Source organism: Aspergillus affinis, assembly GCF_023601865.1.
Source record: "Aspergillus affinis strain CMG 70 chromosome Unknown NODE_126_length_105642_cov_88_982144, whole genome shotgun sequence".
In the NCBI taxonomy this organism is placed as follows: Eukaryota; Fungi; Ascomycota; class Eurotiomycetes; order Eurotiales; family Aspergillaceae; genus Aspergillus; species Aspergillus affinis.
This window is the reverse complement of record NW_026515907.1, coordinates 50,474-74,035: the sequence shown is the minus strand read 5'-3', so window position 1 is coordinate 74,035 and position 23,562 is coordinate 50,474. Positions and strand designations below refer to the sequence as shown.

The 23,562-nt window shown below is 49.5% G+C and overlaps 6 protein-coding genes across 6 annotated transcripts; 3 read left to right on the top strand and 3 right to left on the bottom strand.

Annotated features, from left to right (window-relative positions):
- Window positions 1–3,314: 3,314 nt before the first annotated feature.
- On the bottom strand, window positions 3,315–4,138 carry KD926_001318 (putative glutamine-serine rich protein MS8; the record flags this gene model as incomplete). Its single annotated transcript, XM_053105013.1, has 3 exons — window positions 3,315–3,423; window positions 3,484–3,896; window positions 3,983–4,138. The coding sequence occupies 3 exons, from the start codon at window positions 4,136–4,138 to the stop codon at window positions 3,315–3,317; spliced, it is 678 nt and encodes a 225-aa protein (XP_052951777.1).
- Window positions 4,139–4,548: 410 nt separating this feature from the next.
- Window positions 4,549–6,318, bottom strand: KD926_001317 (fungal specific transcription factor domain-containing protein; the record flags this gene model as incomplete). Its single annotated transcript, XM_053105012.1, has 5 exons — window positions 4,549–4,792; window positions 4,867–5,445; window positions 5,518–5,669; window positions 5,724–6,202; window positions 6,255–6,318. The coding sequence occupies 5 exons, from the start codon at window positions 6,316–6,318 to the stop codon at window positions 4,549–4,551; spliced, it is 1,518 nt and encodes a 505-aa protein (XP_052951776.1).
- Window positions 6,319–7,703: 1,385 nt separating this feature from the next.
- Window positions 7,704–12,614, top strand: KD926_001316 (pleiotropic drug resistance family ABC transporter; the record flags this gene model as incomplete). Its single annotated transcript, XM_053105011.1, has 9 exons — window positions 7,704–8,263; window positions 8,342–8,424; window positions 8,480–8,931; window positions 8,992–9,335; window positions 9,388–9,631; window positions 9,679–10,602; window positions 10,656–10,968; window positions 11,039–12,128; window positions 12,194–12,614. The coding sequence occupies 9 exons, from the start codon at window positions 7,704–7,706 to the stop codon at window positions 12,612–12,614; spliced, it is 4,431 nt and encodes a 1,476-aa protein (XP_052951775.1).
- A 993-nt stretch (window positions 12,615–13,607) lies between these two features.
- Window positions 13,608–14,414, top strand: KD926_001315 (uncharacterized protein; the record flags this gene model as incomplete). The annotated part of the gene is made up of 3 exons (XM_053105010.1): window positions 13,608–13,699; window positions 13,897–14,017; window positions 14,100–14,414. 3 exons carry the CDS (start codon window positions 13,608–13,610, stop codon window positions 14,412–14,414), a joined length of 528 nt encoding a protein of 175 aa, XP_052951774.1.
- A 1,171-nt stretch (window positions 14,415–15,585) lies between these two features.
- KD926_001314 (GPI inositol-deacylase) lies at window positions 15,586–19,325 on the bottom strand (the record flags this gene model as incomplete). Its single annotated transcript, XM_053105009.1, has 5 exons — window positions 15,586–15,820; window positions 15,872–16,098; window positions 16,150–16,315; window positions 16,373–18,651; window positions 18,723–19,325. 5 exons carry the CDS (start codon window positions 19,323–19,325, stop codon window positions 15,586–15,588), a joined length of 3,510 nt encoding a protein of 1,169 aa, XP_052951773.1.
- A 2,461-nt stretch (window positions 19,326–21,786) lies between these two features.
- On the top strand, window positions 21,787–23,399 carry KD926_001313 (sugar transporter family protein; the record flags this gene model as incomplete). Its single annotated transcript, XM_053105008.1, has 3 exons — window positions 21,787–21,987; window positions 22,036–22,710; window positions 22,758–23,399. The coding sequence occupies 3 exons, from the start codon at window positions 21,787–21,789 to the stop codon at window positions 23,397–23,399; spliced, it is 1,518 nt and encodes a 505-aa protein (XP_052951772.1).
- Window positions 23,400–23,562: the final 163 nt, after the last annotated feature.

Genomic DNA, 23,562 nt, shown 5'->3' with positions numbered 1-23,562 from the left:
TGTCGGCCCACGAAAAACTGCGTCTTATACAATGACACAGAAAAACGCTCTAATGTGGCCCAAGTAAAATCTGCTTTTTGTCCAGACAGAAGACAAAAAAAGAAAAAAGAAATGTAAAGAGAGGACCAGACCTCTAAGCAGAAGATGAGGATGGGATGGGAGAGGGAAGAGAGGAGGGAGGGGGGGGGGGAAAGCGGACGGAGAAAGATATTTATCAGTTTGTGGCCTCTCTTTTTTTTTTTTTTCGCCGCCCAACCCTCCTCCGTCACTCAGTATATTAGAAAAAAATTTTCATACCAATTTTTTCAGTTCCCTGTCCCGCACTAGACCCGGTTCCGGACCAGCGTCAAGGGGGATGGCTGTCCAAGCAACCAATCCGATAGGGTCCGTGGTTGCGGTGGGATCAATCAGTGCCCGGTCATTGGCCCGTGGCGTATGAAAAGGTGGGTCATCGAGAAAAACTTTGAATCGCTCCCACAGACAGTCAGACACTGCCCTCTGCCCACGGTGCACGGGAGTATTGCCTGCCTGATTCGGGACGGACTGTCCGAGAATGCAGCTGGAGATGCCTGATTTTGGGCCCACGGATACGGTTCGATGTCCAAAGACACTTCATGTTCATACCACATCATTATTTATTACACCGGTGTAGATATAGAAAAGAAAGAAAAAATCATATCATAAATTCGAGTCGACATAGGTTAGATTATAATCCGAACACATACTCTTTCCTCCCTACTCGGACAGCGCCAACTCCTTGCCAGTGCCAGAGAGGACTTACTCCGTACTTTGCCAATCAATCTCAGGCATAGTTGCTTATTGTAGACAGAAGCCAGAGCCCCTTTTTGAAACCAAGGCTGAAGGTGTCTGCGCCATATTCACTGTTCCTATCAATGTACCTGGGTGCTCGGCGGTTACAGAATTACGACTGAAGCTTTGGTACCGAGCTAGGTAGGATATGGCCATCCCCAGACTAATTTGCAGCGGTGGATGTTGCGCATCCCTTGATAATCCTTCTTTTCGATGGGCTAGAGTTCTCTACTAGTCCCTGGCAGGCTGTGAATCCGGGGGGATGTAAACAACGTTGCGGTTAGCCCCCTTCCTCCCCGTGAAAAATGTGTTGGGGCTGCAGATAAGTTGCTGCTATTTCTGTCGCCACCCTCAGGTCGCTCAGGCTTAGTGGCGCAGCCGAGAATTCAACTCGTTAAATAGGGGAAGGGAATTAATAAATATATAAATAAAATAAAATAAAAAAAACCTCCCTAATACGACGTCACTTGAAAAGGTACTTTATAGTTAAGAGGAGCCGTGGATTTTCAGCCTCTTCCGTTTCTTGCGCAGTATCCTTGTCGCGGACGGGTGTGGAAGTCTGGAATAATATACAAAGGCTACCGAACTGTTCAATAAATTCTGCATATATTTCGCCACGCCGCCACGCATAGCCGGTGGGGAGATCACCAGAGCCACAACGCTGGTGATTATTGTACAAATTGCTAACTGACAACTAGCTGTGGTGACATTAATTGAATAACACCTTGTTTGAGTTCTGGCCCGTAAAGGTGAGAACACCGCCAAGGATATCAAGAATGTGATGGTCTACTCGGTTTGCTTGGGGTCCGGATACTAATCGACGTGTTCTGAGGCAAGAGAAACCGGGCAGGAACTTGTCCGGGGTCAAATCACAACTGGATTGATTTGATTAGTTACTTGTCGCAAAACCACAACGGCTGAAACACATGGCTTGCTTCGGGATGCGACGCGTATCACCGCCATTTCTGATTCGGGCGTTATACTCCGTACACAGTATGATTTCTCACTACAGTAACAAACTATTTATATAGATGGCTTTGATATAACGATGTGAATCTGACAGAACCACTGCGGAGTAGTCTACTCAAAATATGGGGAAGGAAGAGACATAAAAATGTCAAGCCCTTATCGTGGACTAGTTCTTCTATTGCCCCTTATCGATTCTTGACTATCGGAATTTGAGTTTTGTTCCCTCCTTGCCAAATCTCCGGATCCCGCACCACCCTTTTGCCCCGCGAATCCCGAAGATAGTGTACTGTGTCGAAGGAAGGGTGGAAATAATGGCAACACATGCAAACCCAAAAAAAGAGAGGGAGTGCAGAATTTTTTCGTCCCGTATCCTAAAAGATCTTACTCCGTAATTTTTAATTTAAAAATTTCTTCTCTTCTCAGCCCTTCCTCTAATTCGGCTAGTAGTACGGGTCCTCCGTGTTGATAATCAGTCAGACTTTTCAATCTAACCGCCCTTACTGCTGCATACGTTGACATCCCCCGGAGTGCATCAATATAGTGTTCTTGAGCATCCAGGCAGCCGTCAATTAGCCTTTAATAATATATTCTGACCCCATCCGTGTTGAAACTTACGATGTACCTCTGCGCGATACTTTCTGACTCATATACACAACCACTCCGTCCATCCATCATGATCCCGTCATGTGTAGCGACTCGCCACTTTCAAGAGTCACTCATGAAGACCAATAGAAGCCAGAGCCGCGACTGATTACTAACACGAATCACAATCGGATTCTCCTTCGCGTGGCTACATCACCCATCAAAGAAAGACAGTTACTAATCCTTCGGGTCGCTTCCAAAGAGGTGGAAGTACATGTTGCCACTGCTGCCATTTACAGTCTCTGCTTTCGTCATGGCTTCACCTTTTCGCTTTACCCGCCAATAAGACGGAATTATCGAAGCCAGAACGTAATGATTGGCCGGGTCACCCCAATACACGTGTGAAGCTTTCGGGTTGCTGAAATTCTAACCTGTCTAGAGCTCTTGGTGTGGCGATTTTCTACTCGGGACTTTCTTGATGTCATACAATGCCGAGCATCCCGAGGGATCTTTGGAGTATCGCATGCTGGGAGTCTGAGAATTCGTCTGCCACAGGAATCCTCGAGCCCGAATTCTCTACTGCCTCGCAGTTTCTGATGACCTTACTGTCATGTGAGTGTGTATAAGCAAGCCGGGAGCGGGATCCGAGATGCCCGATTACAGCTCCTTTTCTGTGGCCGAGATCACCAATGAAGAAATGAAAGGCATTGTATTCGATAACTTTCATTTGATATGAATGAACAACGCGATAAAGAGGAATAGAAACAAGAAGCCAAGGAACTTGGACAGACGTCAACTTGGCGAAACGTAACCGTCCACCAGGACAACTTTCAAACCACAAAATAATATCAGTTTGCTAACGAACAAGAACTTGCATCCATCATCAACGCATGAACCGTTTCAAAGAAGAAGAGAGTCAAATGTCGACCCGAAAGCCGAAAAATAGCGGTCGCTCAATCGCTAGAGCTAGAGCTCGATGAGCTCGATGAACTCGAGCTGGAACTGGAACTAGCGTCGCGCTTGTGTTCCTTGTACTTTTTGTACTTCTTGTGCTTCTTGTGTCTGTTCGAAACCCAAAAAGTCAGATCGCTGAAGAAAATAGGAACGATGGGACAATCTTACAATTTGCTGGCCAGTCCCATTCCAGCCGCACCAGCCAGTGCACCTCCTGCTGTTCCCAATAGTCCACCACCGAGTTTATGGCCTACAAAACCACCACCAGCAGCGCCGAGAAGCGATGATCCGAGACCTTTCTCACCTTCCGGTTTTCCCGGAGCTGGACTGTGTCCTGCCTGTTGCGGAGGGCCTCCCGGCTGGGCGCCATAGAATGAAGCGCTTTCGCCCTGGTAAGGCGGTTGCTGCTGCTGCTGCTCCTGCGGTGGAGCATAAGGAGAGCGATAGTTCATGTTCTGGTCATAACCGTGCTGCTGGTCTGGATACCCTTGCTGAGGTCCACCATAGGGGCCATAGGTCTGCTGGTTGTACGGAGGAGGAGAACCGGAATACGGCGCATGTGGGTGACTCTCATAGGGAGCCTAAATGAGGAACGGATAATGTTGTCAGCTGAATATGTCGCCCAAACCCGCGGAAGACAAACCGGTAGGCCGTGGAGCAGACTTACGGGAGGGTTATAGTAAGTTTGTTGTGGCTGACCGTACTGACCCTGCGACGGAAGGAAATTGCCTTGCTGTCCCTGATAATATCCACCGTACTGATTGTTTCCAGCCTGGGAGGGGTCGTACTGGGGGTATGGATTGCGGTTGTAAGGATCGGACATGATGGGCAGGTGAGCGCGAATGAGTGTACCGATCTGTGTTGGATAAATGGGCTATTGAGTCTTCTGATAATAGCGTGGATGAGGGAGAATGTGTGTTGAAAATGAAATGATCGCACTGGTCGACCTGGTTTCACCAGAAGAATTGCTGACAGACGGGGAAAGCACCATGGCCAGCAACGGGAGGGTCAGCGTGGCTCAGCGCGTCACTTTTTGGCAGGGAGCACGGCTGGCTGGAACGGGCTAGCGTGGATAATACGAGGGGAGACATTTATTCGCTATCAGCCTCCTTAATATACAGTCCGCCACTCGGTCTATGTATTGATCTTAGATCATCAGAGTTTTGTTCGTTCCAATCTTTCTCTCCCCTTCGATCCAAAGTTCCTCGACACTAAAGCAAGACGCAGTCATGTTTATTTCTCCAACACTCCCTCTTGGCTCTGCTTGATTGCTGCCTCTGCAATCGATCGATATCGGGCACAGCATTGTACGAAGTTAGTGATATTCCCATCCGATTGGATCATAGAAATTTCTGAGAAGTAGTTTTCCACCGTAAGCATTAGCTTGATGTCTGTGCTCCCCTTAGCGACTTGTGGATCTTGCACAATGAGCATGGAGAGGATCATAAAGGCGAACATTGTACAGTAGGCGATAGAACTATTATCGACCATCAGTCATGTCTGGCGGTATATAAAGTGCCTAATCACGCGATTCTTTGAGGATGAGCTTACCCCGCGAATAATGTATGATCTCGTGGAATATATCGGATTAGTTCCATTAATTCTCGTGCAGCCCGCATACACAGCTGAGCAGATATCAAAGTTCGCGAATTTGGCGAGCGAAGAGATAAAGGCCGAATAGAGCGAGGATCGAGGTCCATTGACCATGTTGCTCGACTGATTGCTCTCCTGTGAATAGCCAAAACGCAGGCGTAATAGCTGAAATGCATGTAAAGAATGGACAGATGAGGATCCTTTCTGACGAGTTCATCAGGTTTAGCAAGCTCGGGCCGATAGTCGTGGGGAATACCGTCCCTCCAGTCTTGGAGAAGCGTGTCGAGCTGACCGACGATTGTAATGATCTCTGCATCAGTTCTGTCGCCTGCAGTGGTGGAGTAAAGCTCACGGTACACATGGCTTTTCAGATTGGTCAATTCACAGTACGAATCGAACAGGTCAAAGATATAGGAGGAAGCGAAATTATGCTTCGAAGAAGGGGAATTAGTGTTTTTGATGCGATCATCGAAAAGTTGTTTCAGAGATGCGTTTGGGATGGGCTGTAAAGGTGGCATTGCTGAAGAAAGTGAAATGCTTGAAAGGTTAGCGGGTAAGCTTCTTATAACTTTGTCGAAGCGAGGCTTGCAACGAAGAAAAAGCACTTACTCTATGTCGAGGTCGTAGGTAATTGCGAGAACCCGGCGGTATACCGGCGACCGCTCGCACTCGGCAGGGTTTAGTCCATGCAGTATGCGCATTGCGAGGGAGACAAATGTATGTGATGGGGTGGCACTGAATGTCCCAATGAGATACGCAGTCTAATGTTGGAGTGAGCACATGACCGGGCAGGTTGCATCGTTATAAATTTTTACCATTGCTATGAGAGCTTGCGCCGATGGCAATTGCGGCCGTCCAATGAAAAAGTTGTTTAGCGAGAGCGTGGCATTCTTCCAATAGAACCATGCCTTTGAGTGGAATCCTGGTTCGACAGCACATGAAAGCGCTATCGTGGCGTTTATACATGCCCACCAAGAAGGTGATGATTGAGGGTAGATAGGGTACTCTCGCTCGACACGGGAAACAAACTCGTCCTCGTCAAAAAAGGGACAAAATGGATTTATTTCTCTGAAGTAGGTGTTAAAAAGTTGCAAAGCTAGGTATTTTGGTGGTAATGCAATGAATGGCTCGTTTAGACGTCCATCCGCCAGGGGATCGTCATCAATGAATTTATTCTGTGGATGCAATGGTGAATCGAAGCCCTCTAGATCGACAGACCCATGTCTGGACTTTTCATATAGCCAGTGTAAACCCTCGGAGGAGAGTATTGAGAATGACGAGGAACCCGAATCGGCTGGATCAATGTTAGCGGAGAGGAAAAGACCTGGGTCTGCCTGTTCAATTACCCAGGGTTTCAGGTGTATCAACAAGGGGCCGCGGTATCATGAAGCACGGTGACGAGAAAAGCATATGATCCTGATTAGAGACCTCGGATGTTGTATCGAGGACTGAAAGTGGATCATAGGATATAGGACCATACCCCCCGCCGTCTTGAAACGGAAAGCCGATGAGATCGGGGTATATGGGAAGCGATTGGAACAGGCATGTATCCAAAGGTTCTATCAGTGAACCAAAGCGATTTGCAGGAAAGAGCGATTGTTCAAAGGCGGGGGATGGATTGATGATCCCGTGTTTATCAGAAATTTGGGACCCTGAGTTGACAAGCACACACTCGCTGCGGCGTCTCTCACATGCACGACATTTGAGTGCTTTGCTTGACATTTCACATTTTACTTTGCGGCGTCGACACGATATGCATGCCTGCATTTATTTTCAACTCAGTATTTGCGGTCCTACTCCGTAGGGAGGCCAGATGATGTGTGTAAGGAATAGAGTCGGACCTTGCCTGCGCCCTTGCGCTGATACCCCTGACGAGATTCCATGATGGAGGAGCTATGGATTCATAAAGTCCATCAAAGGTAGACCTGAGCATCGAGAAGTGAGATGGAGAACGAGAGGACGGGGGAGAATAGATAGGTAGAACCGTTGCCGGACGGGCCGAACGACTTGGAGAGGAGTGGGAGCCTGAGTGGGGCTTGATCGACCACCCACAAGGCGTCCCGAGAAAAGTTTCAACGCTAAAGTCCGCGTCTCCGAGCGTATTGTTTACCGCTGTCGAGCCCGTGATTACGCCGTCAATACACCCCCCGGGCCCCGGGCCCGGGACCGAACCTCCACTCTACAAACACAGACAACTACCTACAGTAGGTCTCCTTGAGGCTAATGAGCTACATACACGCCCCACGATGGAGCTAACGCCTCCCAATACACTCGGACAGCCACCCTCCGAGTTGTATCTTACATCGGGCTCGAGCTTATTTATCCTTGATTGCGAACCAAACTCCTGGAAGCGCAGGATTATAAATATCGTGCACGCCGATTGGCCAGATTCACCACCCTGCACCCTCCTTCGTGATGAAATCCGCATTTCTAGGCTCTATTCTGGAACCCTGCTCATGTCGACTGTGACCGAATCTCCACCCGATGCCATTCTCGAGGTCCGAGCCCGAGCCTGTCGGGCTAGGTACAATGGATTATGGAGTACTACTCTACGGAACGGAGGGTCCGGATCGGTGTTGACTATTGATGCTGCTGGCATTCATTACCGAACAGGTCGGAGAAATTGCAGTGGATAGCTGAAGTGCTATAAAGAGTTGTCTTATCCGCCAGAGTGGACATTCTGTTTCCCTGTTGATACACCCGTTCTCTGCTAAGAGACACAATTTTTCCATCCTCTTTCTCTTACATACCAGCAAGGCCCATGTTACAGACAGACTCCTTTGAATGTTACAAAAATGTCAACCCTTGGTGGAATGCCATCCTCGGATGACTCGCGAGACGACAATATCAAAGCCGAGCACGAGATGAGCGGTCAATATGAAACGGATACAGCATCGACTCGAACAAAATTGGATGGACGGGACGACAGCGAGAAGATGGATGATATGGAAGAGGAGGTTGAGCAGATGGTGCGGCAGCTCACCCGTCATTCTACCCGATTCTCCACAACCGGTGCGAACAATCCTTTCTTCGAGGAGAACAAAGAGTCAACATGGCATCCCGATAGTCCATTTTTCAAGACGAAGGATTGGATCAGATCGCTTCTCGCCGCGCAGTCGCGCGATCCGGAACGGTTTCGTCAGCGTAGTGCTGGTGTAGCTTTCAAAGACCTCCATGTTCACGGTTTTGGCAGTCCAACTGATTACCAGAAGGATGTGTTCAATTCGATCCTGGGTATTGGTGGCCTCGTACGGCAGGTGGTTGGAAGTGGTCTTCAAAAGGTTCAAATATTGAATGACTTCAACGGAATGGTTAGGAGTGGTGAAATGCTCCTGGTTTTAGGCCGCCCAGGGAGGTAAGTTCGTTCGAAGAGAACGCGGAACCATTCCCAAGAAGCTGATTCACGGCACGTCTAACCTGCAACTGATACTAGTGGCTGCTCAACCCTTCTCAAAACAATTGCCGGTGAAATGAATGGAATATATGTTCACGAAGATAGTTATATGAACTATCAAGGTATCATTCTGCCACGCTTCTACCTTCAAAAAGCGATCTAATGAAGGATGTGTAGGTATATCCGCCAAAGACATGCAAAAGAGATTCCGAGGAGAGGCTATCTTTAGCGCTGAAAACGACGTCCATTTCCCACAGCTTTCAGTTGGGGACACTCTGACATTCGCTGCTCAGGCGCGAGCGCCCCGCACACGGTTTCCCGGATTGAGTCGCAAGGAATATGCAAACCATGTTCGCGATGTGGTGATGACGATGCTGGGATTGCGGCACACTTTCAATACACAAGTAGGCAATGACTTCGTCCGAGGTGTTAGTGGTGGCGAGCGCAAACGAGTGAGTATTGCGGAGGCTATTCTCAGTGGCGCGCCTCTACAGTGCTGGGATAACAGCACCCGCGGGCTTGACAGTGCCAATGCATTGGAATTCTGCAAGAATTTGCAATTAATGAGCAAATATGCTGGCACAACTGCATGCGTTGCGATTTACCAGGCCTCTCAGAACGCATACGATGTAAGTGGGCTTTGTGATGTCATATTATAGTCAAATATAGGCTAACCTTTTTCACAATAGGTATTTGATAAAGTTGTTGTGCTCTATGAAGGTCATCAGATCTACTTTGGCCCGACTAACGAGGCGCGCCAATTCTTTACTGACATGGGTTTTGATTGCCCGCAGCGCCAAACCACGGCCGACTTTCTTACTTCCTTGACCAGCCCCAGTGAAAGAAGGGTGAAGCCTGGATTTGAAGACAAAGTGCCCCGAACCCCGAGGGAGTTTGCAGCGCGGTGGCGGAACAGCCCAGAATTTGGTAGACTCTTGCAGGAGATTGAAGCATTCGATCAAGAGTATCCCATTGGAGGTAGTTCCTATAATGAGTTTGGGGAGGCGCGACGATTGATGCAGTCAAAGCAACAGTGGGTTTTATGCAACAAAATTTAGAGCAGCTTTATGTACTAACCCGAACAGGCGTGCTAAATCTCCATACACACTCTCAGTGATTGAGCAGGTGAATTTGTGTCTAGTACGCGGTTTTCAGCGCCTCAAAGGAGATGCCAGTCTCACTATGACGGCGATCTTTGGGAATTTTATAATTTCCCTCATTCTAGGGAGTGTGTTTTACGACATGCCTTCTGATACGTCCAGTTTCTATTCTCGTGGGGTCCTTCTATTCTATGCGGTGTTGATGAGTGCGTTTAGTAGTGCACTCGAGGTTAGTCATGTCCCTGAATAGGTCCGTGAGTCGACTAACAGTTCTAGATCTTGACCCTTTACGCTCAACGTCCTATTGTGGAAAAGCAAGCACGGTATGCGTTTTATCATCCATTTGCAGAGGCCATCGCATCCATGCTTTGCGACCTACCGTATAAGATAACCAATTCGGTGACATTCAATCTTCCTCTCTATTTCCTGTCTCACTTACGCCGAGAGCCGGGGCCATTTTTCATCTTTTGGCTTTTCTCCATAGTAACGACATTGACCATGTCAATGATTTTTCGTTCTATTGGTGCCGGATCAAGATCATTGGCTCAAGCCCTCGTACCGGCGGCTATATTGATCCTAGGTCTGGTTATTTACACTGGCTTCATTATCCCAACCCGTGATATGCTGGGTTGGTCAAGATGGATGAATTATATTGATCCTATTGCCTATGCCTTTGAAAGTTTCATGGTTAATGAATTCGATGGCCGAGATTTTCCGTGCCTTTCATTCATTCCCTCGGGCCAGGGCTACGAAGATGTCGATCCCACCCATCAAACCTGCAGTGCGGTATCCTCTTCACCAGGACTGCGGAGCATCAGTGGAACTTCATATGTTGAAACAACCTACCAATACACTCGCTCCCATTTATGGCGGAATCTAGGAATCATGATTGGGTTCATGATTTTCTTTATGTTCATTTATCTTCTAGCCACGGAGCTTGTTTCCGAAGCTTTGTCAAAGGGGGAAGTCCTTATCTTTCGACGAGGTCATCAGCCAAAGAATACTCAAGATAGCGAGGCGCCATCAGATACTGGTTACAAAGAGGATAGTCCGATGGAAGGCTCTGCTAACATACAGCGCCAAACTGCGATATTCCAATGGCAGGATCTTTGCTATGATATCAAGATAAAGGGGGAGCCACGCCGAATTCTGGACCATGTCAATGGATGGGTCAAACCGGGCACAGCCACAGCATTGATGGTACGTTGGCTACTGTTACCCTCGAACTCTAACTCCTTACTAAAAACACATAGGGTGTCTCCGGCGCTGGAAAGACAACACTACTCGATGTGCTCGCCACGAGAGTGACAATGGGTGTTGTCTCCGGCGAGGTCCTAGTCGATGGCCAAGCACGTGATGACTCGTTCCAGCGCAAAACTGGCTACGTTCAGCAACAAGATGCCCATTTGCAGACTTCGACAGTACGCGAAGCGCTTCGGTTTAGTGCTCTGCTCAGACAACCGGCACACGTCAGTCGACAAGAGAAATTGGATTATGTAGAAGAGGTACTCGACCTACTTGGTATGCAGTCTTATGCGGATGCTGTGGTTGGTGTTCCAGGAGAGGGTAGGTTATCATATATTCAATTAACCCGTTCTATCCCCTTATCACGTTGAACATGCTGACAATCTGAAAGGCCTCAATGTTGAGCAACGGAAGCGTTTGACCATCGCAGTTGAACTAGCTGCTAAGCCGCAATTGCTGCTTTTTCTCGATGAACCAACTTCCGGGCTGGATAGTCAGACCTCATGGTCAGTCCTAGACCTCATCGAGACACTCACGAAGCACGGCCAGGCGATTTTGTGCACAATTCATCAACCATCTGCAATGCTATTTCAAAGGTTCGACCGCCTCCTATTCCTTGCTAAAGGAGGAAGAACTGTCTACTTTGGGGAGATCGGCGAAAACTCGTCAACGCTCGCGAATTATTTCATGAAAAACGGAGGGCATCAGCTTTCAGCAGGCGAAAACCCTGCGGAATGGATGCTTGATGTTATTGGAGCCGCCCCGGGGTCCCACAGTGATATCGACTGGCCAGAAATTTGGAATAAGAGTCCCGAGAAGCAATCCGTGTGTGACCACCTGGCGGAACTGAAATCGGCCTTATCCCAGCGCCCAAAGGAATCGGGCTCTCAGGATGATTTCCGGGAGTTTGCCGCACCGACCTGGGTTCAATTAAAGGAATGCCTTTCTCGGGTTTTCTCGCAGTACTGGCGGACCCCGTCATACATATACTCCAAGCTTGTGTTGTCTATCTTGACTGCGTTGTATAATGGCTTCTCCTTCTTCAAAGCCAAGAACACGCAGCAAGGCTTGCAGAACCAGATGTTCAGTATATTTATGCTTATGACCCTGTTCGGCAACTTGATCCAACAGATAATGCCGAACTTCGTGATACAACGAAATATCTATGAAGTGCGCGAACGTCCGTCCAAAATGTACTCCTGGCGGGTTTTCATGGCCGCCAATATTCTAGTGGAACTACCGTGGAACCTGCTGGTAGCCATCTTGATGTTCTTCTGTTGGTACTATCCTGTTGGTTTGTATCAGAACGCCGAGCCGACAGATGCAGTTCACGAGCGAGGAGCACTCATGTTCTTGTTCATACTTACTTTCCTATGGTTTACATCCACTTTCGCACACATGATCATCGCCGGTGTTGAGAATGCGGAGACAGGAGGCAATATCGCCAACCTTATCTTTGTGCTTCTTCTTTTGTTCTGCGGGTTTGTTTTATCCTTCTAGTCCCCTTATGTCGCGAGATGGCCCATACTGACAAAATGAACAACAGTGTTGTCGCTACTCCGGAAGCCATGCCTGGATTTTGGATCTTCATGTATCGCGTTTCGCCGTTCACCTATTTAGTGTCTGGTATGCTGAGCACTGCGGTCAGTGGAACCGAAGTGACCTGCGACTCGATCGAGACTCTGAAGGTCAATCCACCTCCGAATCAAACATGCTCCGAATATCTAGGGGCATTCGCGGCAGCAAGTGGAGGACGCGTGCAGAACCCGGATGCAACGAGCCAGTGCGCATATTGTGCCATGTCGAGCACAGACACCTTCCTGGCGTCTGTCAGCAGCTATTGGGGTGATGCGTGGCGAAATTTTGGCTTGATGTGGGTGTACATCGCCTTCAACATCGTGGCTGCTATTGGCGTATACTGGCTGGCGCGGGTGCCTAAGGGAAGCAAGACTAAGGGCAGCGCTTGATTGGCAGTCATTAGAATCAGCATTCCGATGTATGGAAGACATCGGATTATGCGGCGATGAGTGGGAAACTTTGCTCATTTTACGCCTTCCTCCTTTCTTTCTTTCTTTTTTCTTTCGCTCTTTCTTCTTTTTGTTCATCTTCTTTTCTTTTCTTTTCTCCCTTGTTCGAAACTGCTCTTTTGATATTATATACGTAGATTCTTATCGTCAGTGTCTTACTTTACTGATAAATATTATAATCAATATACTTTTCCTTTAATTCGGATGCTAGTGTGAATTGGTGATCGCGCATGATCCTAGGTAATAATTGAATCACTGCTGAATCACTAAAAGAGCAAAGTGATTTCCATTACCTATGATGTCATTTTTTAGGTCTGGCTTTTCTCTGACGCTTTTGGAGCTTTTGCTTTTTACATCATTCACCCCCATCGCACCAAATCTCAAAGTTTCGAATATTTGGGCAAATCGATGTTGAAGAGCACAATATACCCACAGAATCTCTTTGCGTGTCAAGGATAGTCTCTCCATTATATGTAAAACACTCTCCATGCTGTCTAAATATCTTGAAAATATAATGGGTATCAAGGTTGAGTTTATAGAAGATACAGATAAGCAGATATATGGTTCTGATCATTAGAAGTCCTACATACATGACATTCGTCAGTAGAGCTAATGCTGCAAACCGAAACTACATCACCAGATACAATTCTTCAGCTTTTCTCTCCAAAAGACTTATTATCTGTCTCCTTTGCCATCTCCCCCTTCCAAGATAGTCCATTCACCATCTCAAAGCCTCCGAAATCATCATGTAGATGTAGATATAGTGAAAGTAGTTCCTATTCACCAAAGGTCTTCTTAGTAGGCGTCTCCCACTTTCTTTCTCGATCTTTCCTCCTTTCTGCCTTCATCTTCTAACTTTCTTAATCCTGCGGATTCTCGCAGTTGTCCTTAGTACTCGTTCTCAATGGATGGGATGGAATATTCATCATCCAAATGTGGATGGTGTCGCTCTCAACCATTTTGATATTGTTCAAATCGGTTCTGGAAAACCTGCAAGGTTCGAAATATCTTGCGGCTCTGGTCTTGTATGCCTGCCTTCTATCTCAGCCCAGCGTTTGCCATGTATCCGAGGCACTGACCTGGTCTTGAGCCAGTTTGAAAAACCCGCAAGGCCCGTCTTTCTATATACGATTGGAAGATATTAAGCGATACATGATATAACACAATAAAGAAACGTCAGGCGGAGGAACAGTAAAAGATCCTGCAAGAGCTGAGGGACCAGGGGAGTCTCCCTCTCCGACACTGAGGGAGACACCCTGGCCCCAGACGCCGTTCCGGATGTCGAACTCTCGGAGGGCCAGAAGATCCGCCAGCTCGAGCTCATCAGCCAGCGTGATTGCGTAGTAGATCGTCAGAAAATAATAAGGTATGTATAGTTGCAATCATTTTTCAATTTTAGAATCATTTGATACTGACTTAACTTAGGTTTCTGAGGAACTTGGCCATAAGGGTGTCTCCCTTTCTGATGAGGGGGCACCCTTATCACCGACTGGTCAGAGGATGAGAAAGCTTGAGATCTTAAGCGAAAAAGGCTGCGTCGTTGATCGTCAGAAGAAAGTAAAGAAGGATGAGAGTATGGAGGAAGAGGAGGAAGTTGTGGCCTTGAAAAGGCTGGAGAAGACCGAGGAGGGGAGCATGGTCAATAAGGCGGAGATCAAGCAGTGGAACAGATTCATCTCGGGTCAAAATCTGGCCAGATTGAGCTACACTTTTAGTCAGACTGCTTCAAATATCGCCTAAAGAGACACAATGTGCGATTTCCGTAGCAGGTGACCGAGCATATATCTGTGCTAGCGAGACGCAAAGAGCGAGAAGGGGTTAAAGGAAATCAGCGAGGTTCATCAAATAGATATAACGAATTCCAAAGGATTGTTTCTTTTTGGCTACTTTTATCTTTGTTCCAGAAAATCAACGATAGGGAACTGTCTAAGGAGTCTACCTACCTAATTTAGAAGTCCGAGGTACTACTATCAAGCCATGGCCGTTGTATGCACAATTTAATGAAAGACATCTTCCTTCGTACATCAATCAATCTACAACGCTCATTCAGGTCTCGAAACAATCCATAAGATCTCTTTCTTATAAATATCCATTCCCAGTGGCTCTGCGCATCTGAGCTTCTGCAGACATGATATAGAATGTCAGAAACTAGAACATCAGAAACTAGAACATCAGAAACTAGGAAACCGATAGAAGATTTTCGACATATCATGAAGGGAATCCAGAAGTATCAAACCACCATATATCCAGATCGCATAAACTCTGGCCATGTAGCGTTCCAAGTCCATATTAAATTCGACATTGATTACACCAGTTGCCGTAGATGTTCCGAAATCCAAGTGGAATATAGTAGCAGTTTACTTTTCGGTAACATAAATTAATCAGGATGAGGCGTATGATGTATGCATGTGTATATCAATTCCTAATCTCACTCAACTCCTCTATAATCCGTGCTGATCTGCGTACATGGATGCTAAAGTAAAAATGCCAATCACTTCCTGGTCACGGAGATTCTATATCCAGGTTCCACCGTATGTACAGACGGGGAGTAGAAGAAAAGGTATAGTGATTGCGAGACGAAGATTATTAAGAAGGGGGACAATGTCCGTGACCTTCTAGAGCAAAAGACGGGATGATAGATAGGAGGAAAGCATTAATGAATGCTGAATCAAAAACAAGACGGGATATAAGATGGAATAAAATAGATCCTGTACAATAGGAAGATAAGACAAAACCAAACACCGCTCCATAGTGAACGCCGTAGAAGTATGATATAGTCTGAGGAGACGTAAGATGCAAGAACATAATGATATAGAATGGACAATGAAAAAAAGAAATGGGCTGAAAAGGTTGCTCCAGTCCACGAGAAAGAGAAATAAAACATGACAAGGCAATGGTATATGATATTGATTTATGGTTTTTTCTTCATGTAACTCCTTGGTTCGGAGGTGGTCTGCGTTACTTCGTCTCCTTCTAAGACTCGCCATAATTGGCGGATGGAGAAGCCGCTGCTGAATAGGTAGATCCCAATCAGCCAGGCGGCGAGAATGTTAGCGAGGTGATGGAGGAGGTAGGCGTATGAGACGCCGTAGACTGCCGAGTAGATGGCAATAGAAAAGAAGAGCATGTATGTGAGGTGTTTAAGCCTGAAACCATTAGTAAAGAAGCTATTGGGGATGGAAATCGGCGAGGCATACCGTGAGGTGACTCGGGGAATCATAGTTCCTGTAGTCATGGCTTCGACGAGGAGGATAAAGGGCATTATTGACAAAACATTATGATGCGATGAGAATGGCATAAACCAATGCACGACCAGATTATGAGCCCACACAAGAAGCACGAGGATGTTGATGGGGAGGATCCACAGCATAAACACGAAAATCGAATAACTGTAGTTGGCGAAATTGTAATGCGCGGTAGATTTCTGATGCTTGTTAGCAGTGCTACCACACGAGGGTTAAGGGTCAGCCCATACAGTTTCCTTGGCATGCCATTGGGCCCGGACGGCGGTTGCGAGCTGAACGATGCACGCCACCATGTAAGCGAACTGGTACGGGACGGCCGTCGATACGAGAATCAGCAGGATAACTGTGTTGATCACACGTCGTCTGGGTGTAGGAGACGAGAAGATTGGGAGATTCCTAGAGGTGCAAGGTTAGCGAGAACTTGATGTATAAGACACAGACAGATCTATTTACCCTTTGTCATCACGCCGAATATACCCAGATTTGCTCTTCAGAAATCCATAGACAGAAGTGAAGATCGAGATGAGAGCAAGGGCTGCGTAATTAACCATGACGCATATACCCACGCTGATTAGACCGAAGACAGGGACCAGGAACCAGAAGAACGAGTCCTGTGAGCCTAGAAGCAGGTCGTTCTTGGTGAAGTCAATCGGGGACTCGGTGGCATTCACGGGCCAATGGAAAGGGTCATCGCTCGGCGGCAACTTGCTGGAAGTTGCTAATGAGGAAGCTAGCAGAGACATGGAGAGTAGGAGAGCGGGCAAGGAAGATCGCAAGGAACGGTCTAAGCCCTCTCCAAATGTAAGGAAATAGCCGGTCTCGTCGTACACCTGAAACTGCTTTCGGAGAACCAGAGCCATAACAAGGACGGGAAATGCAGCAAAAACAGTTCGATAACGCATCACCAGCTCTCCCAGACTGCCGAGAATGTCCACCGACAGGGAGATATCGACCGTGGCGCCGCTGCTCGGATCCGTCCAAAGCTGAAAGGAAACACCGCCGTAGGTTGCCTGGTCGCGAAGCGGAGGGGGCATGAACGGTGCCATTCCGTGTAGATTCACGTTGACCTCCTTCACATTGACGAAAAATTTGGACTCGTGCGGATCCGGGATCGACTGCCGCAGGAGGGGAGCAAAGAGTTCCTTCTCGCCCTTGGGCCCTCGCTGGACGACCTTGAGTTTGTAGTCTAGCAGACTAGAATACAAAGCTGGTATCTTCACCTCCGTGAGCATGGGACGGTTGGCCGGCAGTCGCATATTCAATCCAGCACTGAGCAGACTGCCCAGGCCGATCCGAGCTCTGATGACGGCATCCGAGCTGTCCGAAAATTCGGCCAGCACCCATCCCTTGGTCGGCGAATGGGCCTTGTCGATGATTGCCACAAACTGATGTTCCGCTAGATCCTCCAGGTCATACTGGAGATAGGAGTAGGGCTGGACTCGATCATAGGGGTGATTCGAGGCGGGTGTCGACGCTGGCAGATGGATCGCATCGTCGGCGGCGTTCTTGCAGGCAAGCCGCGTAGAGCCCATTCCGCCACCGGAAAAGTCCACGTTCATGGAAAAGATGCTGGAGAATTTTCCATTCTGCAAGGGGAGGACACTGCAGAAGAGGACCTCAAGATTGCTCTGATCTCCAACTCTCTCGAAGGGCTGATCGGTGAGCAGGGTAAATTTCTTTCCCGGAACCCCCTGCGGAGGGACCGGCATCAGATGCACATTGGGACCGTTGCGATGGCCGAGTTCTCGGAGAGTAAGCCGTTGTCCTTGGGGTAATATCGCGTTGGCTTGATCCTCCAGGGTCAAAAGAGAGTTTGGCTCTGCAGGGATCACTGTATTAGTTTCGGTAGGAAGTATTAATAGAATTCGAGAAATGTTGGTACCTTTTTGTGGTAGAGTTCTCTCCGCCACGGGCTCCAATCCGGTCAGGTACCATTTCTTGAAAACGCGCATCCGCTGCGCCCTCGGCTTCGTCTGGCTGGCACGTCGCACATCGACCACTTCGAACAATGATTTGATAATCGCTTTCCGGAATTGATCGCACCAAGTGATAGACAGATGGTCCATCCCGATCCAGACGTCCGGGATGGTGGACGTAAACACGGTGAAGCCATGGGTCTCGGGAACGAGAGACGATATACTCGCATAATCCGAAGGGACGACCGTATCCCGTGAGCCGCCCGCAATCGAGATGAGCGTCACATGCCACAAAGGGTTGTTGTTGGCCCAGGTCTGAGAGTAGGCCTCGCGCCAGTAATCGTTGATTTGCTTGTAGGTTTGAACGACGTCGGATTCGAATGATACCGGGGGTTTCGCGTGGGGCGCAGACATGGTGACAATGGTGTTGACCGAATTGGCTTGGTAGTTCGGCATGGTCAGCGTCGTACGCGCGACGATACCTCCCATGGAATGTCCGATGAGGATGACGGAGCTGGGATCCGGGAGATCGGGGTCCCGCCACGACCGTCGAGGGTCGTGATAAAGCGAAAGGATATAGGCCACGGCCTCGTTGACGTATTCGGCTTGATCGACCAAGGTCTGTCCGTGAAAAGCCGCCATGTCCTCGTTGAAATCGATCATGAAGAAATCCAAGCTTCGGGTTCCGGTCGCCAGACGCTCGTGGTCATGGCGAATCACATCGGCGAAGTGTCTCGACGCTTCGGCGGCTAGAGATCGGACCTGACGATAGCTTCCGGCGTTTCCGGGGAGAAATAGGACGGGGGCGCCATTCAACTAGAGCAAGTAGAGCATTGAGTCAGACGAAACGGAGACCTAACAGACGAGGACATCGGGGGCAAGCTTACCCCGAGGTTTTCCTGAGTATACGGGTCGACACCCGCCTCTCTGTACAGATATAGGTTATACTTGCTCGCAAAGCGCGTATGTTCCGTGTCAAACCCCACCATATGGAGGAACGATGGGCTCATGACCGGTATACCACAGCCATCTCCACCAGTCTGCCGGGTCGAAAAGGAACGGAGGATGAAGAAGAGGAAGACGGAGGCGATGCAGGTGGTCACGGCGGTTAGGATCGAGCAGGGCCACGGGCTTCGGAGGCGGGACGGTCGAGATCGGGACTGGGCGTCAGGCGACGATTCCATGGGGAGTCGCTGCGACGCCAATGGCATCATAACGGAGGAGGATTTGGAGTCGGAATGGCCAAGACTCGTCGGCGACGCAACAGACACGGGCGTTCTCCACATACTCGAGTTCCTAGATCGCGGGGTGGATGCGCCGGGGTTGTCTCGACGCAGCTCAAAGCTGGTGCCTGTGCGGGCTAGCTGCGGGCGCGATTTCTCCGGCGAGTCGGCAACATTGGGAGCATAGCTTGATTCGTTCGGGGTTCGAGAAGCCAAAGATTCTTCAGCGTCGTCCTCGACAGGCGAGCCAGACGAGCGTCTGTGCATTGGAAGAGGCAAATGTCACGGTAATCATCCAGCGCGTTGCTGAGAGGAAGGGAGATCCGACAGATAGAAGGCGATCGCAAGTTTCGGGAAAGGAGGGAGGTTCTGTCTGGCGTCGGCGGTTAAAGGGGAATCCGATTGGATTCGATCAGGGGAGAGCGAGGTTCATCAAATGGAGGAAAATATCCGATGCTGTAGCGACTGAGATTTTAAGGAACGTGGGCTGGAAAAGAGGATTCTGTCGTTAGTCGCGACTTTTTTTTTTTTTTTTCCCTCTGCCTTGGAACTGATCGGCTCCTAGAAAACCGGGATGATAGGACGAACGAGCGACGAACCGGCCGGGCAAGGACAGAGGAGGGGGACAGGACTGTCGACGAGGGAACGGAGGAAGAGGTACGCACACGGCAGGGAAGCCCAGTAGAGGGATGGGCCGAGGAGGGAAGGAAAACGAGCACCGTAGCAAAGGATCTCCCGGAAGGGAAGAGGTGAGGATGGAACTGGAGATAAACTGACTGCCTGGGCGAACGTCGTCGTCAACCGCCGACGGAACGGGCTTGGCGGATGCGCTCGGCACCGGCGTGACTGGCCTCGACCTGGTCTACGGAGTCCCTACGGAGGTGGCTGCGAAGGTTCGGTGTCTAAAGATTTACTACTCCAAATTTAACTAGCGATCCACGAGCTATCCAGATTTAAGCTGCCACCTGAAACAAAGAAAGGCGGCGCGATCATGAATCATGACGGCGAGACGAGGGCCCCGGAAAGGGGAAGAGACGCCCCTTTCCGGCTTCTGGTCTGATATTCTTCATGGCAGACCATTCGGAGACTTCAATTCTCCTGATCATCTTGCGTGGTGACTGGGCCAATAGTGAGTGATAGACCGGCCTTGCTCTGGTCACTAAATCTTCCTATTGACTGCATTTTCTCCACCCGTCCATCTCGTCTGCCTTTTGCTCCGTCCAGCGCGCTCAAGGCCGTTGGGGACCGACGGTCATGTGATCTCTCCTTGACCGCCTTCCGAACCGGGATAGTGTCGTGCAGGTCGGTCTGGAGTCGGATGAATATCGCTCCGGGGGAAGATCTCCTTCGCCCATCGTGCTGTCGCTGTCAGTGTGTCCCATGTTACCAAGGATTAATATCATTGACTCAATGAGAGTAGTCTACACCGGAGTAGGACACATAAGGATAGAAGTTCTTGGCACAATTCTATCAGCGACAAGGCGACCTGACTTACCTACTCCATAATGTTTATCAGGCTCGAGACCGCATAGGCTGATTGCATGCCATTCTCTTGTGATGCATTTTGCAGTAACTCGGTGAGTCTGAAAAAGCTTTCTGGGATCTCTGGGCTTTCTTGGAAAACGTAGCCAAGACGGTCAAGAACTGCGGATAGTCTGGGCAAGCCTCAGCCAAGGTATCTCGCCGGGCATCAGATACCGAGGTTCAAGTCATCGCTTTTTCGCACTTGGCACTACGTAATTACAGCAGAAGAATGAGGATAGCTGATAGGCTCATATTCCACACTCGTCGACCGCAGCAGCCATTCTCGTAACTGTACACCGCACTCCGAGCACGATGACCCCACGATGATTCCTTCGCGGCAGGTGATGCCGGCCTAAAGTTCGGTTCACCCAGTCCCGGCAGAGCAGATGGGTCGCGTGGAATGAACACAGACCGTTGCTTCGAGTTCTCGGACAGGCTTGGGCCAGGCGATTCGACCGAAATGGATGAGGGTCATCGACTAGCGGTTTAGCGGCTTACCCCGCGACCGGGGGAGATGTGGACCATGGGATGGGCTGGTGATCGGTAAGCCCGAGTCAGACGAAGTTGCATTAGCGCAAAGGATGATAAGGGCGCACACAATAGTTCGGATGGAGAAAATGAAGCAGAAAACGAAGATACCGTTCTCTAAATTTGACACTCAGAGCGAAGACATTTGGATGAAAGATCTGGAGAAAGGAGAATCAAGCCTCAAGTGGAGAGCTCTCGGCTTGGCTTCCGTTCGGCCAGAAAGCTTGGCACGGGGTATCATATTCATGGATCGTAGCACTTCCGCGGAACTTTCTCGACGGAGGATTCTCTACGCAGTCTCCAAGGAACACCGGAATAGACCATGGCTCGTCGTCATTCGAGATCGGCACGCCATGGGAAAGGACTCTACGGGGTTTACCTGTTCTCTGCCTTAGGTATCGCTCGGCCTTTTATTTTCCCTGTTCTGCTTTTTTTTTCTTATCTTTTCTTTTTCTCATTTTTGATCTTTTCACTTGCCGAGTGTCGGCCAGGTCATAAAGGCTATAAAGCGGTGCTCCCTCCCATCGTAGTCTCTTGTCTCCTATTTTTGCCCTCTTTCCGTGTAGCTCTTTCCCTCTTCTTCGCTGCCCACCAGAACCCCTGAACCTCCGAGCGAGGGGAGGGCCCGCTTACTTCTATTCTATTCCCCGCGTAACCTTCGTCGCACATCCGGGCAATGGCGGACACTCAGATCGAGAAAGTCGACCAGGGAGTCTCCCATGCGGCGCCTCAGTATGAGTCGCAGCAGGTCACCTTTGCCAGCCTGAGCAAATACCTGGTGACGCGCTTGCCAACGCTAATCCCGCCGATGAACAAAGCCCCCAATCCGTTTGCTGCGCTTCGTCTCCTAAACGGTCAACAATGGCTTTTCTTCCTGGTTCGTTTCTCGGAACCATCATGCCGTCGATCGAGCTAACGTTGTTAGGTCGCCTTCTTTGGCTGGTCCTGGGACGCTTTCGATTTCTTCACCGTCTCGCTGACGACGTCACAACTGGCCGAGGAGTTTGACAAGTCCATCTCCGACATCACCTGGGGCATCACCCTGGTGCTGATGCTCCGATCCGTGGGCGCCATTTCGTTCGGAATCGCTTCGGATCGCTGGGGCCGGAAATGGCCCTTCATCGTGAACAACGTCCTGTTCATTATATTGGAGCTCGGCACGGGCTTCTGTCAGACCTATAAACAATTCCTGGCCTGTCGGGCCCTCTTCGGAATCGCTATGGGCGGTCTGTACGGAAACGCAGCGGCCACGGCATTGGAGGACTGTCCGCCGCAGGCGCGCGGTATCGTGTCTGGTTTGCTGCAGCAAGGGTATGCTTTTGGCTATTTGCTGGCTACAGCATTTGCGCGCGCCCTGGTGGACACGACGCCCCATGGATGGAGACCGCTCTACTGGTTCGGGGCTGGTCCTCCCGTCCTGATCATCATCTTCCGTTTTTTCCTTCCCGAGACTCAAACGTTCCAGGAGCGTCAGGCAACCCGGGAAAATGGCCAGGGCGGGAAGACCTCCGAATTTCTAGAGCAGAGCAAGGTCGCTGTGAAGCGCCATTGGCTGCTCTTGGTCTACTTGGTTTTGCTGATGGCAGGGTTCAACTTCATGGTCGGTCTCTGCTCCCCCTATGAATCTCATCAACTAACCGGTTATAGTCGCATGGTTCCCAAGATCTATATCCGACGCTTCTCAAAAGCGAGTTTGGCTTCTCTGCCAACGCGGTCACGGTCACGCAGGTTGTCGCGAACCTTGGGGCCCTGACCGGCGGTACTCTCTGTGGCTGGGCCAGCCAGATATTCGGCCGCCGCTTCTCCATCATCACGATCAGCATCGTCGGCGGCGCCCTTCTATACCCTTACACATTTGTCACCTCAAAAAACGTGATGGCCGCCGCGTTCTTCGAGCAGTTCTGCGTACAAGGCGCATGGGGTGTGATTCCTATCCACTTGATGGAGCTCTCACCCGGAGCAATCCGCACGTTCGCCGTCGGTACGGCCTACCAGCTAGGAAACCTTGTCTCGTCGGCTAGCTCCACGATCGAATCTACGATCGGTGAACGCTTCCCACTACCCCCGACAGAGAAAGAGGAGCACCGATACCAGTATGGCAAGGTGATCTGCATCTTCATGGGCTGTGTCTACGGCTATACTATCCTAGTAACCTTTCTTGGACCGGAACATCTCGGTCGGGACTTTGACGTCGCACACGACTCCGACATGGCCGCGATAGGGGCTCACCGCGCGGCCGCTAATGGAGAACATAGCGACCCGGAAAAAGGCACGGTACGAATTGATTGATGGACTACTGTGGAAGCCAATGAGGATAATTCTTAGATTCTGGATATCGCTATTGCTACCATTTCCCTTTCTTGTATGTAATTATCGGACTACTCGAGGCAGCGGGTGGGTAGTATTCGATGGGATCGGAGGGATGTGATATCTAGCGAGAGCAGCGAGTCAT